General features: G+C 50.0%; 1 protein-coding gene across 4 annotated transcripts in view; it reads right to left on the bottom strand.

Moving 5' to 3' along the window:
* Positions 1–44: 44 nt before the first annotated feature.
* Positions 45–13,773, bottom strand: part of kmt2d (lysine (K)-specific methyltransferase 2D) — a 31,376-nt gene continuing 17,647 nt past the window's right edge. For all 4 annotated transcript variants that reach the window (XM_062458526.1, XM_062458525.1, XM_062458527.1 and 1 more), the window contains exons 36-55: positions 13,636–13,759; positions 13,444–13,525; positions 13,215–13,281; positions 12,703–12,935; positions 9,554–12,595; positions 9,311–9,457; positions 9,036–9,200; positions 8,756–8,903; positions 8,581–8,662; positions 8,317–8,492; positions 8,075–8,199; positions 7,799–7,925; positions 7,554–7,687; positions 5,973–7,341; positions 5,560–5,696; positions 5,258–5,388; positions 3,460–3,745; positions 3,201–3,274; positions 2,953–3,061; positions 45–2,801 (exon numbers count right to left, since the gene is read on the bottom strand). In XM_062458526.1, the coding sequence (XP_062314510.1) occupies positions 2,709–2,801; positions 2,953–3,061; positions 3,201–3,274; positions 3,460–3,745; positions 5,258–5,388; positions 5,560–5,696; positions 5,973–7,341; positions 7,554–7,687; positions 7,799–7,925; positions 8,075–8,199; positions 8,317–8,492; positions 8,581–8,662; positions 8,756–8,903; positions 9,036–9,200; positions 9,311–9,457; positions 9,554–12,595; positions 12,703–12,935; positions 13,215–13,281; positions 13,444–13,525; positions 13,636–13,759 (6,851 nt within the window). In that variant the 3' untranslated portion in view covers positions 45–2,708. The remainder of the gene's footprint in view (positions 2,802–2,952; positions 3,062–3,200; positions 3,275–3,459; positions 3,746–5,257; positions 5,389–5,559; positions 5,697–5,972; positions 7,342–7,553; positions 7,688–7,798; positions 7,926–8,074; positions 8,200–8,316; positions 8,493–8,580; positions 8,663–8,755; positions 8,904–9,035; positions 9,201–9,310; positions 9,458–9,553; positions 12,596–12,702; positions 12,936–13,214; positions 13,282–13,443; positions 13,526–13,635; positions 13,760–13,773) is intronic.

Here is a 13,773-nt window from a genome sequence, read left to right as displayed (position 1 = left end):
CAATTCAAAATAATATCCATACAAAACATGCCACATACAATAAAAATGATCATTTATATTTATTCATATTCCCTAAAAGTATCTCTGCTGTACAGATGCAACACCTTTTTAAAAAGAAGGTTTGGTTAAAAAAAAACAAAAAGAAAACCTTCAACTTGAGCAATCTATTAAATTAAGATATGCAGAGAATTTAAATTAAGATTCAAACATGGTAAAAAGTACGAATTATTCAGGCTAAAATCCAGTGAGCGGCAAAATGTTCGTCATGGTGTTCCCTTAATCTAACCATACCGAGAAAAAGAAATCACTGCCGTTGGTAATTGATCAATATCTACCACTTGAGAAGTACTCCATATACTAAGAGTGCAATTCATTCTCAGGTAAGTAAGGGGTTAACTTTCAACATACATTAGGCCAAGTAACCATTTCACAAGGTATAACCAACACATTCACTTCTATAGGGAGGATAAAAAATAACAAAGCACTAATATTCATAACAGTAATGTCCTAGGGAGTTCAAGATCTTCCATTTACTAATCGTAATTCCAATGAATGACTGATCAAGGGATAGGTTTTGGTAATCAACAAGCAGTAGCATAAATAAAAATAAATGAACACGTGACCGATATTACATACATACACAAATGCTATGCACCATTGTACTGCTTTACGCAATGTGATTCTCATGTTTAATAATCATGAATTTTCCACATAGATCCTTTCTAGAACTATTTCGTAATCACCTCGGCTTCTCGTTCCAAGTATGTGGAGAAGACCAGACATTTTCACATATCTATTTTAACAAACTGTCTTCGAAAGCTTATAGCAAAAAACGCTAATAGAAAAACAGGTAAATGCAAAAACACTCCGGTTCATATACATATCAAGATATTAGTTTGCCATTTTACATATATTTATATATATACAGCTTAATCTTTCTGATAAAAGGATATCCAGTGGTTGATTATTTTCATGAATTGTATTTCTCTAAATTTCTTGACTATTGATTTAAAAAGGGGTTTGGATAAAGAGTTTGTTGTCCCCTAAATGTGTGTATATATACAGTTTGTACACTTTTGCATTTTATCATGAGGTCTTGGGGGTCCGGGGAGAGGAAACAAAGTAGCACTGGGAAGATGAAGTCCTCGTCAATCTCCCTTCTTTAAAAGACTTACTCGGTTTTTAAATTGACTTAAATTAAGAGAAAACAAATGCCCTTTTTTTTTTGTTTTGAACGAGTCTTCCCCTGCCATTGCTTCAAGCCTCCAGAAGACACTACTACCACTATCCAACCACAATATAGGGAGTAAATATATATAGGCTGTGGCCAGGCAGAGAAAGACTTCCTACAGTTTAGTTTACAACAGTCCACACTACAAGTTCAAGAAAGGAAGAGGCATGATTTAGGTTATTGGAGAAGAGACATCAAATAGAAAATGGAGGGGGGGGGGTGTCGTAGAACAAATAAAAACCATGTTAAATGGGACAGCGGTCTTGCGTCCGCCAGCGAGCTGAACACAAGCAGCGGGAGAGACGAGCGCTGCCTCCACTCTGCTGGACTCAGATTCTGCTTCACTTAAAGCCACACACACACTGGGTGGTGCACTGACACAAAAGAAGCATGGTTTCTAAATGGATAAATAGGAAAAACAAAGAACTACATGAAATCCAGACGGGCCCCTCCCACCCCCAGGATCCAATTTCTGATAGATTTCTTAATGCATGATCTTAGCTGGCAAAAAATTATTAATAACTTGTTTACTCAATGTATACACAATCTGTGAAGAAGGATAATTGTTGGCTCATTATTGTAAATGATCAGCATAGAGTAGTAGATAGAGCAAACCTGCTGCTTGAGTTTCCCTGCTTGTCCGAGAAGGCATACGCCTTTGAAAACACCGCCCCAGTTCCACAGTAGCAGTTGACAGTTTTATCCAAAGCAGTCACTTCCCACTAAAATCAATGAGGTAGACTTGGGTCCAACTAACCCACCATTTATAATCTTATACATCTTATTCTGGAACCCACAGGTCAATAGCGTCGCAACTTTTATATTATTTTTTTACATCGTTACATCCCCGTCAATCAAGCATATATTTTTTGTACAGAGCCACTTAAGGATTGTCTAGCGAACCGATATCTACGCGCGAGTCTTCCTTGCTGACACGGGGAAGCGTCTTATTCCTGGGAGGTGCAGTGAGGGCTTTAGAAGAGTAGGTCCAACTTAAAAAGGAACACGTTAGTTCATTCTTAGTCATTTAACATGGCTTTCATCAAAGCTCCAGAGGTGAAGCTTCACACTAAAAGAGGATTGATTTGACAGAGGATTCTAATCATTTGGTCGAGAAGATTGTTTCCAGCCAGTCGGGTTATTGAAGGAGGTTCTAGCAGTGAAGGAAGGAAGGGCTGCTTTTGGCAGAGGGGGGGGGGGGTCACCACACATATCCACCAAAAAGGTAAATATTGTTGTCCTCCACCTTTCTGCTGAAGGTGGCGTTTCTCTGTTAATGCTTTTTCAGACCTTTGGCTATAAATGCTAAAGTCGTCTTCCATTGCAAGGAGGAGGATCTGGTCATCCCCTCGTTTCTTTCAGAACAGCTTATGAACTGGGTAAAGTACGATTCTAAAGGCTTTGGCGCAGGACTGATCTGGCACCAGGTAGAGGCAATCCACCAGTTTAGTTTTCCCTCTCTCTTTCTCAATCTTCATCAGTTCATCCACTTTCGGCAATTCCAGGCTCCGCAATGGCAAGGGATCTTGTGCTGATCGTCCTCGAAGTCAAACTGATAGTCGTACGTTAGCTGGAAAAGAAGAGATGACGGTCAATTATTCACTTTTACATCTCAAGACGGTTACTGTATATGTCAACTGAAATCTCTACATGTCCTCACTCCTCACCCTAACCCTCACAACCCTCACTCCTAACCCTCACTCCCAACCCTCACTCCTCACCTCTTCTCCCTTTGGGATCCTGCGGCTGGAAATAATGATGATCTTGTCCTCTTTGTCGAAGGTCACGACCTCCGCGACACAGTTGGGGGCGCAGGAGTGGTTGACATAGCTGGAGGAGGAAACAGCAGCCGTGAGACATGGGAGGCCGAGCTCGGTACACGGGTGCTCCTGTGTGCACCAGGAGGGTTCCGGTCCCGCCGTTAATTCTGCGTTGTCACGGGAAGAGCGGTAGATAAGGAGATACTCACCGAGCCGGGCCGCCCGTCAGGGTGGCGTCTATCACGTGCTCGTTGTTAGTGCGGAACATGTAGATCCCACGGTTCTATAGTAGCGAGACAACAAGCAGGGGTTCAGTGACAGTCTGTACAGCACTTTATTAGGTCTACATATCATATAGACAACACAAGAGCAGCAACACAAGAGCAGCAGGAAAAACTAAACAACATGATGGTGACCAAAAAAAAGAAAAGAAATAATAAATAAAAAACATTCTACTTTGCCGCCTACCTGTTCCTCGTAGATCTTCTCGCGGCGGTTGGCCACCTCGTTGCGGATGATGGTGCCGATGTACTCGATGACCATGGTGTGTTTCTCCAGGTCCTTGGCTGCGTACAGGCCCAGGCCCTGGATGCGTGAGCGCGCCAGATACACGTTGTTCTTCCACTCGGTCTTGAGGCGGCGGTACTGGGAGGACTTGGAGTGGACGAACTGCTTGCTGTAGGGGGTGTTGATCTCCCCTGTGAAGGTGCTCTGGTAGGCCTTGGACACACTGGTGCTGTTTAAAGTGTGGGGCCTGGGTGGACAAAGACAGTTAAATGAGCAATATGAATAAATATCAAACCTTTTTTCCTCTGTGTAAAACCCAGGCCCAAAATAACTCTTTTGAACAAATGTAATGAATGTGCCTTTTAATGCCTCTTATCAGCCTCAAGTCCAGAAAAAACAGTCGCCCAGGAAAAAAAACAAAACATTAAAAAGTAATCGGTTGCATGTAAGGATACTAATGCACAATTTCCATTAAAAGTGCTCCACAAAACACTGTAGAACACAAAAGGTGTTGTCAAATATGGTAGGACACTATAGAAGGATGTCAATCTAACGATTCCCACCGCCTCTCACGTCACCACGACAGCAAATACAAGAGATCACAGCAGTGTAGAGCCACGACGTCCTAGGCGTAAATTGAACGGACACTACATTATCCACCTATTATTACCAGTTTCATACCAAGACCTGGAGATCAGACACAGATCTAGACTGAGGCTGTGGTCGCCAGAAAGCGCTGACCGTGCGTGATCAGCAGTCGCTGTCGTTTCCTCGTTCCTTTTTAAACCGGCCTTCGAGAAGCACCCTCACCCAAGCCAAGTCATGAAGGGTGGAGGCTACAAACGTGCTCAAGTTAGCCTGCTGTACGCCCTCATTTCGGCATTTCTGGAAAGCCACCAAAGTGACTTATACAGTAACATACCAGACTTCTTTGATTAAACGCCAAAAGTGTTTATGGAACTACATGTTATTGTGCTGCAGCGTTTATGGAATTAGTAAGTAACAACACAGGGATAACAGTTTATCTCTGGTGTCTTGTCAAAGTGTTATTAAGCAAGCAAGTGTGCTGTCAACTTGACGCCAGGAGGTGAAAGCTGACGCACTCTTTTGCGGCTCGCCTCCTGGCGTCTGGGAACGACATAGTTGGGCTCCTGTTGCTCTCGGATGCTTTCTCCAGGAGCCAGTTTTGGAGAAACTACTGCTACACTGTACATAGGCCATGAGATGCCGCCTAACTGTTGTTTTTAGTTAAGTATTTTAGTTTAGTAGATTCATGTCTCTTGTATGTAATGTATTCGGGTATGGGCCATTGCGCCCGAAATAAACAATAAATAAATAAATATATACACACTGTTAACAGCCAGCCAAGCATAAGCCGTGAGTGTACAGTTAAATCGGTGAGTGGATGTCTCTAATTCATGTTGGCGAGGACACTGACGAGGATGCCAATGTGGATACTGACAGTGATGTAGACATGTATATTAAGCTACAGTTTTGAACCGCACCCGTTTGTAGTAGGGTCAAATTAAATTAAATTAAAGTCATTAAAAATGTAATGTTGCAGTGTTTGTTTGAAGGGCGGCAATTACTTAACTGTAACAGATTTTATTGCAGCATTTAGTCGAGGGCGGCGTTTAATGTTAAGAAGTACGGTACTTACATATGCCCCTTAAGGAGCAGAATAAAGCAATAAAAACTATTCCTGGACTGTTCAGTGAATGGACAGCCGTCTCTGAGGGTAGTGGTGGTGAGGTCTCACCTCTTGCAGTGGGTCAGGACTTTGGGTTCGGAGCGAGCAGAGCCTGTGGGGTTGATCATGAGGGGCAGCTCCATCAAGGGGTGGCGGCCGTAGCGGAACACGTAGTTCTGACAGTTCTCTACTCCTGGCAGCTACACACACACACACACACAGGTCATAACATGTTCTTGAACAGTGTGCCGTGGACTTGAATATTAAGTAGGTTGTCATGGGAGACGCTCAGGTGACAGTGTTCATCAGAAAGAGTGCTCCATGGAGGAAAAGGGTAACTAAAGGACTAGGGAGCAACAGGAGGTTCTTACCGACTCGATGATGCGCATCACCGCGTGGACCGTGACGCCGTACATCTCCTCTCCCTTCACGTGGTCGGTGAAGAGCTTGAGCATGGCAGATTCATTGCGCAGCTTGGCCACCGAATGCACCACCTTGTTCCATATTCCTTGAAAATTAACACACACACACACACACACACACAGAGGATCAGAGAGTGAGATGCTACAACGTTCTGTTGGGGTGGCAACTTCAGGTTGAACACCATCAACCTAATGCATTGACAGAGGAAACGGTTCATAATGGTAGATCAGTTCTGCGCTGGAGCCCTTTAACAGTGACGGCAAACCAATCCTAATGGCATGAGGGGTTCAGGGACTAGGAAGCGGGGACAAACAGATTTATGGTGGTGGGGTGCAAGACTCTCTAACATTAGAAGACTTACCCTCGGGGCTGGTGTCGCGGTAGTGCAGGTCCTCCTGGCCGTGCTCCAGCACACGCACCTCAAACAGCGGCCAGCCGTCGCACTCGCCGATGCGACAGCGGTAGCGGCAGCGGCGGTTGGGCACGCGCGTGCTCCAGTAGATGCGCGTGGCCTCGTAGCCCACGGGGAAGATGGCGGTGGCCGAGTGGAAGTTGCTCATCTGCGAGGGCAGCAGCTGGCCCACGGCGTGGAAGATGAGGCCGCCCACGCGGAACATGTGGACGCGGTCGCCGCGCTGCAGGATGCTGGCGATCTGCTTGACCTCGTCGCGCTCGATGTAGACGCGGCGGAACACGGCGAAGGTGCTCAACTCCTCCTCGCTGGGCCCCTTGAGCTTGTGCTGCGTGCACAGCATGGTCTTGTCCTTGAAGAACATGCAGCGCGCCCGGATGGCGCAGGCAAAGTGGTACACGTTGGGGCAGCGCAGCCGGTTGCAGCTGTTGGTGGCGCCCGTCTTCTGGCAGCAGGCGCAGCGGGAGCGCAGGCCCCGCCGCAGGGCCACCTCCACGTTGATGAGGGCGCCGCCCTGCGTCTCGTACACCTCGGTGGACCACAGGGCGCAGTTGAGGTGCACCCACAGGTCCACGTCGATGTTGAGCAGGCGGGCGGGGCCGTCGGTGGAGCCGTCGCCCTCCTCGTGGCAGAAGCAGCACTTGCGGCGGTCGCGGGGCAGCTTGTCGGGCCGCAGCGTGATGCGCAGGCGCTCCATCAGCTCCGACACCTCGCGGCTGTTCTCCTTGCGCGAGCTGCCCTTGCGGATGGTGATGACGATCTGCAGACGCTTCCAGCGGAGGCCCTTCCACTTCTTCAGCTTGGGCCGGACCGCCTCTTCCTCCTCCTCCTCTTCCTCGTCAGGGGAGAGGGGCCGGCTGCGCTGCTTTGCAGCCTTGAGGGACATCTCCATGCTGGGGGAGTCCGGAGGCAGAGAGTCCTCTGGGGGTTGCTGGGTAGTGGAGTCCTCAGAGACAGGGTCTGGAGCTGCTTCTGGCACAGGGTCTACATCTGGGGCATCGAGAGGAGCATCTGGGCCAGTGGTAGCATTAGCATCAGCCGGAGGGGCAATGGCTTCCTGCTCAGGTTCGGTCTTGATCTGGACATTGCTGGGGTTGGATGGGGAAGGCGAGGGGGAGGCAGGCTGGGTGGGAGGCTCCGCTTTACTGCGGTCACTAGGCGGCGCCAGAGCGGTTGGTGGTGGTGGCGGCGGAGGCGGAGAGGGCGATGGGGGTGGCGAGGCTTCCACAGGGATAATGGGTAGGTGGCGTACGTCCAAGTCTGACACATTGGTTGTGTAACAATGCTGAACCGGTTTGTCCTCCTGTTCTGGGAACTCCTGAGAGGAAAGTGTGGTTGTGATCTAGTTAGTGACCTTGGATTGACTAAAAACCAATAATGACTCCAATGACAAGTTATAGGAGTATGGTTTTCTGGACACAGACATAGAATAGCCTGGAACCAAGAAGCCATTTCAATAGAGAATGACTAGATATGTGTGTTCACAAAACTAGCCTGATAGGCAATAAACAGAGTACCTAGAGGACATACCTGTTTGATGAGTGAGAGGATGTCCACCTGTTTCTTCAACGTGCACCCCGGTAGAGACACATCAAACTGCCTCAGCCACTCGTCCTGACTCGAGGAGCCATCATCCATGGGAGCGGTCTTCATACACAGGCCACCTGGGACAAGAAACCTCCATTAGACTCACAAGTTCTACCCATTTATCACAGAACTGACTCGACTTTATGGCATTGGGGTATTTGAACCTAGCGTGGTTTTGTTTTAGCTACCTGGTTGGTCAGAAGCTTTCCCAGGGCCGGCCGATGCTGGCCTGCCCGGAGGGAAGGTCACCTCGTAGGAACCAGGCATCCGCATGTTGAGCAGCCGGGCCATGGCCACCATCACATGGTTTAAATTCTGTACATGAACAAAATGACATGTTTCAGTCCAGATAACAGGACCAGATCGTTTTACCCACTGGCACTGTTCCATTAGTTGTGTTATACAGAGCCAGCTTAAGGCAAGTTCAGAATAAAAGGGTATGGGAAGGTGTACAAACTCTGTACCTTGGCTGCAGCAGAAGACATTGTGAAGGTGACCGACACCTCGTTGCTCTTGGACTTGTCCCAGGGGTTGGTTGTTGACGCCCCTTTGCTGTCTACTGCCTCAAAGGGTTTGCTGTCTGGAAACGCTGGAGAAAGAGAAGTTGGCAATATATTTTCATTTGGATTCATTTCAGAACATAACTTGTTTTCCCCCCATACAAATATTGGAATGTTTTCCTTCCCCATTTGCTTGGCATGCTTACTTGGTATGGCCGTTTGAGGAATGAGGGGGATGATGGGGGAGATGGCTCGCTCACTCTCCTCCTCTTTGGGCTCGCGGAGGTGGGGGAAACGACACGCCTCCTCGCCAAGGTCACTCTCGGGGGAAGAAGCCGGTATGATGCTGTCTGGGGCATCGCTGTCATCGTCACTCTCCATCCTGGAACGGAACGTGTTTGGTCAGCACGCAAACCAAAACGGTCATGAACATTCTGCTGTGCAGCCTGAACAAATCTGAAATACCGCACCTGATGTCTTCGTTCTGATTGTGAGGCGGAGTTGGCAGGGCTGCTAGGATGTCCACGCTCTTCACCTCCTCAGAGACCGAATCTGGAACAACATTGTAGGACAGACCCACTCAGTTTCATATGGCAATGAAGCGTTGTTTGTTCATGACAAGGGAATTGGAAAGGTTTGTCTTACCCATAGGGTCTTCCATGGTCTCTGTGTCTTTCTGGCCCTCGGACAGCTCCTCCACAGCCGTCACCCCGTTGAGCATCTTGTGCTGTACCGAGGGCGGCGGCGTAGGGGGCAGTGACGAGGGCGGAGTCGGTGGGTTACTTAGGTTGCTCTGTGAGGATACAAGTAGTGGTTGAAAGAGGATACAAGGAGGTTTACTACAGACTTACAATTAGACAGTTTAGGAATCCAGCCGCAACAGACTAGGACCACCTGTTGGAGAAGCCATGTTATTGGACGGTACCTTGGTAAGTAGCTGAGAGTAGTAGTCTGGGATGTTATCCAACATTGCGTTGCCGAAGGAGCCCTTGAGCTGTGCCTTGCCATTGGCTGGGCTGCTGCCAAAAGGAGCAAACAAGTCCAGGCTGGCAGTAATGGAGGGCTCCATCAGTGGAAGTAAAGAAAGTCCCTGGAGAAAACGACCACCAATCAATCAACAACACTGTGTGCAGCATGGATCAAAACATGACATAGACGGGAGTAACACTAAACACAACAGGCCCTTTGCCCGTCACTTACCTGCTTGAGTTGTTTCATCAGGGCTTCGGTGCTCTTGCCAACTTCCTCCTTTTTAGTCTTCTTGCGAGAGTTGGGTCCTCGTTCTCCAGCCTTGGTTGTGCGCTTGCCCTTGGCCACAGGAGTCCTCTTTGTGATGGATTGCAAGTCCTGTAACACCCAAAAGGTAGGTCGTTGCATCAATATCCTATTGAAGAGGACAAGTGACACCTTCGTTCAAGTGTTAGATGTTTACAGTGAACTCACCTCCATGTTGCGTGGAGTCCCTTGCAGTTTCTGCTCCAGCATGGCCAGCTTGCTGTTGATGTGACCATTGATCTCGTTGTGGATGCCGTCGGAGGGTCTCTGTGCCGCCAGATGCAGGTTCTTGGTTCTCAGGAGCTTCTGGAGGAGCTGCTGGCCAGTCTCGGACCGTGGGACGTGTGCCCCAGGGTCCCCCGCCACGTTTCCAGGACCAGCCCCAGAGCTGCCGAACCCGGCTGTGTTGCCAGAACTGACTGGTTCCCCGGTGGCTTCCCTCTTGATAGGCCCAGAATGAGCTTCACTTCCCCCTTCAGTGTCACACTGCACCTCCCGAGGCTCTTGCTTTATGTTCTGCAGGGTCATCTTGCACAAGTCCCCTTCTCTTATTCCAGGATGCATCTGGGAGCCTTGGATGTCCGCACTCTGCAGTGGTAGCTGGGATTGCCCACTTTGGTGCAGTGATCCATTTGGTGGAACGTGGCTTTGAGGATTTTCATTGCTTGATGTTTGACACTCGGTTTTGAGCCCTGGATAATCGAGAGGACTTTTGGATCCGGGAGATCTCAGAGAAGCGGCTCTGGCTTGGCTATAAGGGCTTCCTCTTCCTGCACCACCCTCAGATAGCGATGGAGATGGAGCATGGGTGGAGTAGGGAGTGCCTGGAGTAGCTGGGCTCATGCCTGACTCGAGCCTCTGGACTGAGAGACCTCCCGGGGAGCCGGCGTGAGAAGGTGAACCTGGTAAGCGTCCTGATGCAGGTGTGAGGTGGGGCTGCTGTTGGTGTTGATTAGGGGTAGCGGGGCGTATCCCCATTGCCTGAGCCATGGCGTGGCGTTGTGGATCTACAGGAGAGTTCCCCATGGGCTGTCGAGGCGACATGGGCCGGATGAGGCGGCCCTGCGGTGGGCCACGGATCTGGCCCATTGGGGAGGGAGCCATTGGCACTGGGCCTCTTATCATCTGCTGCTGTTGGACCTGCTGCATCATCTGCTGCTGCTGGCCTGGGTGTTGAAATTGCTGTTGCCCGGCTACCGCCATCCCCGGTTGCATCTGAGGAACTCCACCTGCTGGTTGACCTACCATCATCCCTGGTTGTTGAGGGGAACCCACGGCTCCAGGTTTCCCCATCGTCGCATAGTGTATCTGCTGCTGACCCTCCATCCCTGGCATCCTCTGTCCCCCAGGCTGCACCTGACCCAGAGGCGCTTGAGGCCTCATCTGGCCTGGCTGACCTTGCTGGTTCATAGACATCCTCAATAGCTGGCCCTGTTGGAGCTGCCGCTGGGCAATCATAGCCTGAATGTGCTGAATCTGCTGGTTGGGCGGAAGGTTGCGGAGCTGGGGGTTCTGGGCGATGATGGCCTGGAGGTTGATAGGGGTACGGATCTGTCCAGGTGGACCACCAGGTCTCTGGGGCATCATTCCCTGCGGAGGTCTCAACAAGCCCATCTGGGTCATCAAAGCCTGTTTCTGCATGAGAGCTTGTTGCTGGGGACTTGGATGGCTTACCACCATGCCAGGCTGAGATTGCCCAGGGTGGTTTGGACCCATTACATTCTGCATCTGGCCCATCCCATCATGTTGTTGTACACTTGGATCTTGGGACTGCGGCAAAACGTTTTGGGACACTTGCTGTTGCTGCTGCTGGGCCATAAAACACATTTGCTGCCCTTCCTCCTTCACCATGACTAAACCAGACTTGTCAGCATTGAGGGAGCTCTGCCGTTGAAGTTGCTGTTGCTGGACTTGAGGGTGAATGCCAGCTTGCGGGTTCCCCATATAACCTGGCTGCTGTGGCTGAAGTCCAGCATGTTGCTGCTGTTGGCCCATGAATATCTGAGTCTGCTGGTGTCCCATGTCTCCCTGCGGATCTCCAGCAGGTCCTTGCTGGGCCATCTGGATAGGGGTTGAAGGTCCACCCTGGTGAGGTGGGGTCCTGGGACTGAGGATGGCTCCCTCTTTGGATCCTGGGTTTTGGGCTTCCTGGGGAAAGCCCTGCTGCAAGCCCTCTGTGGGTTGAGGAGTGACCCTGGTGCTTCCCCCTGAGGGAGAAGAACTCATCTGAGGAGTGGAAGGTTGCGAGAGTCCGCCCTGCTCTTGAGACTGGTTGAGTTGGTTGATTAATCCCTGTGTTGGTAATCTGTGTTGTGCTATTTGCTGCTGTTGCTGCTGCAGTTTCTGCTGCTGCTGGGACAGCAGCATGCGCTGAGCCAGAATGTTCTGTTGCTGAGGGGTAAGCTGTGGCTGAGCCCCTCTCAGTGCAAGTTGCTGCTGAGGTCCCACCACTCCTTGCTGGCCCATCATCAACTGAGGCCTCTGCTGCAGTTGCTGAGTTACAATCGGTTGGTTGCCCATCATCCCTGGCTGAGCCGCCATCATGCCTTGAGGCTGGTTCATGGGTTGTCCACCCATGAGGCTCTGTGGTGACTGGGCCACAGCCGGGCCTCCCACCATGCCCTGGTGCACCTGTATCATGCCTTGCTGATTGGCCTGGTTCCCCAGCATGCCTTGTTGAAGATTTGGTTGTTGCTGAGACATCAAAGGATTAGCCATTAAACCTGGCTGTGGCTGCGCCATCAAACCTGGCTGCTGGGTTGCGTGTGGCATCGGCTGCTGTCCCATCATAACCTGCTGCTGCTGCTGCTGTTGTTGTTGCAGCTTCTGAATCTGCATTCGTTGCTGCAGCTGTCGCTCGTGCAGAAGTCTAGGATCGGCTCCTTGTGCACCTGGTCCCTGAGGGAAGAAGCCTGCTGGGGGACCAGGAGGACCAGGGGGCCTGGCTCCTAGAGCTCCAGGGTGCTGAGGCTGGGCTCCCCCCATGAAGGGCTGCCCCTGAGGCATCCCTTGGGGCATCATCACAGGCTGGCCCATCATTGGAGGCCCCTGTTGCCCCATCATGACTTGTGCAGGCATCTTGGGAACCATGTGGGGTACCTGTGTGGAGGGTCCGGGTGGGGCCAGGAGGCCAGAGCCTTGCTGGTGCTGCTGCTGCTTGCTTCTGTACTCGGCTATCAGATTGGTGTGTTCCTTCTGCTGCTTACGTACCTAAGACACAATGACAAAAGTTCAAATCAGCAACCCAGGTGCGACTCAGTTGAGAGAATAAGCGCGAGGGGGTGGAAAGCAGGAAGAGAATGCCGAGAAGGACCGACCTGGTCCAGCTGTTTCTGGATTTTGCTCTGCTCCTCTGTAACAAGTTTGAGCTTCTCTGCGTCCGTCTCAGCAAACTCACGACCAGCTTTCTTGGCGGTGCGCTGCTTGGCGCAGAGCGCCTTGCGGGACTTGCGATGCGCTCCAATTTGCTCCTCGAGGAACTTGAGCTGCATTTGGAGCAACTGCTGGGTATGAAGGAGCCATTCTTCATACTGATGCTGCTCTGCGTCGTCTGAGAGACAGAGAGACAGAGAGAGAGAGAGAGAGAGAGAGAGAGAGAGAGAGAGAGAGAGAGAGAGAGAGAGAGAGAGAGAGAGAGACAGAGAGACAGAGAGACAGAGAGAGAGAGAGAGAGAGAGAGAGAGAGAGAGAGAGAGAGAGAGAGAGAGAGAGAGAGAGAGAGAGAGAGAGAGAGAGAGAGAGAGAGAGAGAGCAGTTTCAGATGTTAACGGTTTACCTTTCTCTGATCAAACACAACAACTAAAAATGATAGGAAAGTAATATAACATACTGATGATTCCTTGAACAAACTGTGGAGGATTCGGTCTTGATAGTGTTTGCTCACTACTTTCACCCTCCTAAAATGAAAAAGGAAATTTGTTTACAAATATACAACTGCACAAGACTTCATCTTGAAGTACTAGTGCCTTGGCAATTCCACAAAAAAAACTGGTCTATATCAATCATATGCTTTAAAGAGAGCTAATGTCTAAATTATAAGTTCATTTGTGACCACATACCTTAGATGGGCCAGATTGACCTTGTTGATCTCCTGTTCCTGGAGCCGAGGCCAGCCTCTGGGCTAGCAGAGAGACTTGTTGTCTAGAAGAAAGCATATTAGCATACATTATATAACATGTAGTTTGAGATAACTTACATCTTTGAAACTGTGGGTAATGTGTGTGTACAAAAGAATACATATAGAAATATACCTGTTAATACCAGGGGGGACCCCCATCGGGTCCTGCGCCAACACTCTCTTGATGCCCTTCAGAGCCACCATCTTTGCCTTGGCTATGGGATCCATGATGTCATCTGTCACAAACTTGTCGAGATCTGTGAAAAAGCAA

Source organism: Osmerus eperlanus, chromosome 4, assembly GCF_963692335.1.
Source record: "Osmerus eperlanus chromosome 4, fOsmEpe2.1, whole genome shotgun sequence".
Classification (NCBI taxonomy): Eukaryota; Metazoa; Chordata; class Actinopteri; order Osmeriformes; family Osmeridae; genus Osmerus; species Osmerus eperlanus.
This window is presented reverse-complemented; position numbering and strand designations above follow the sequence as displayed.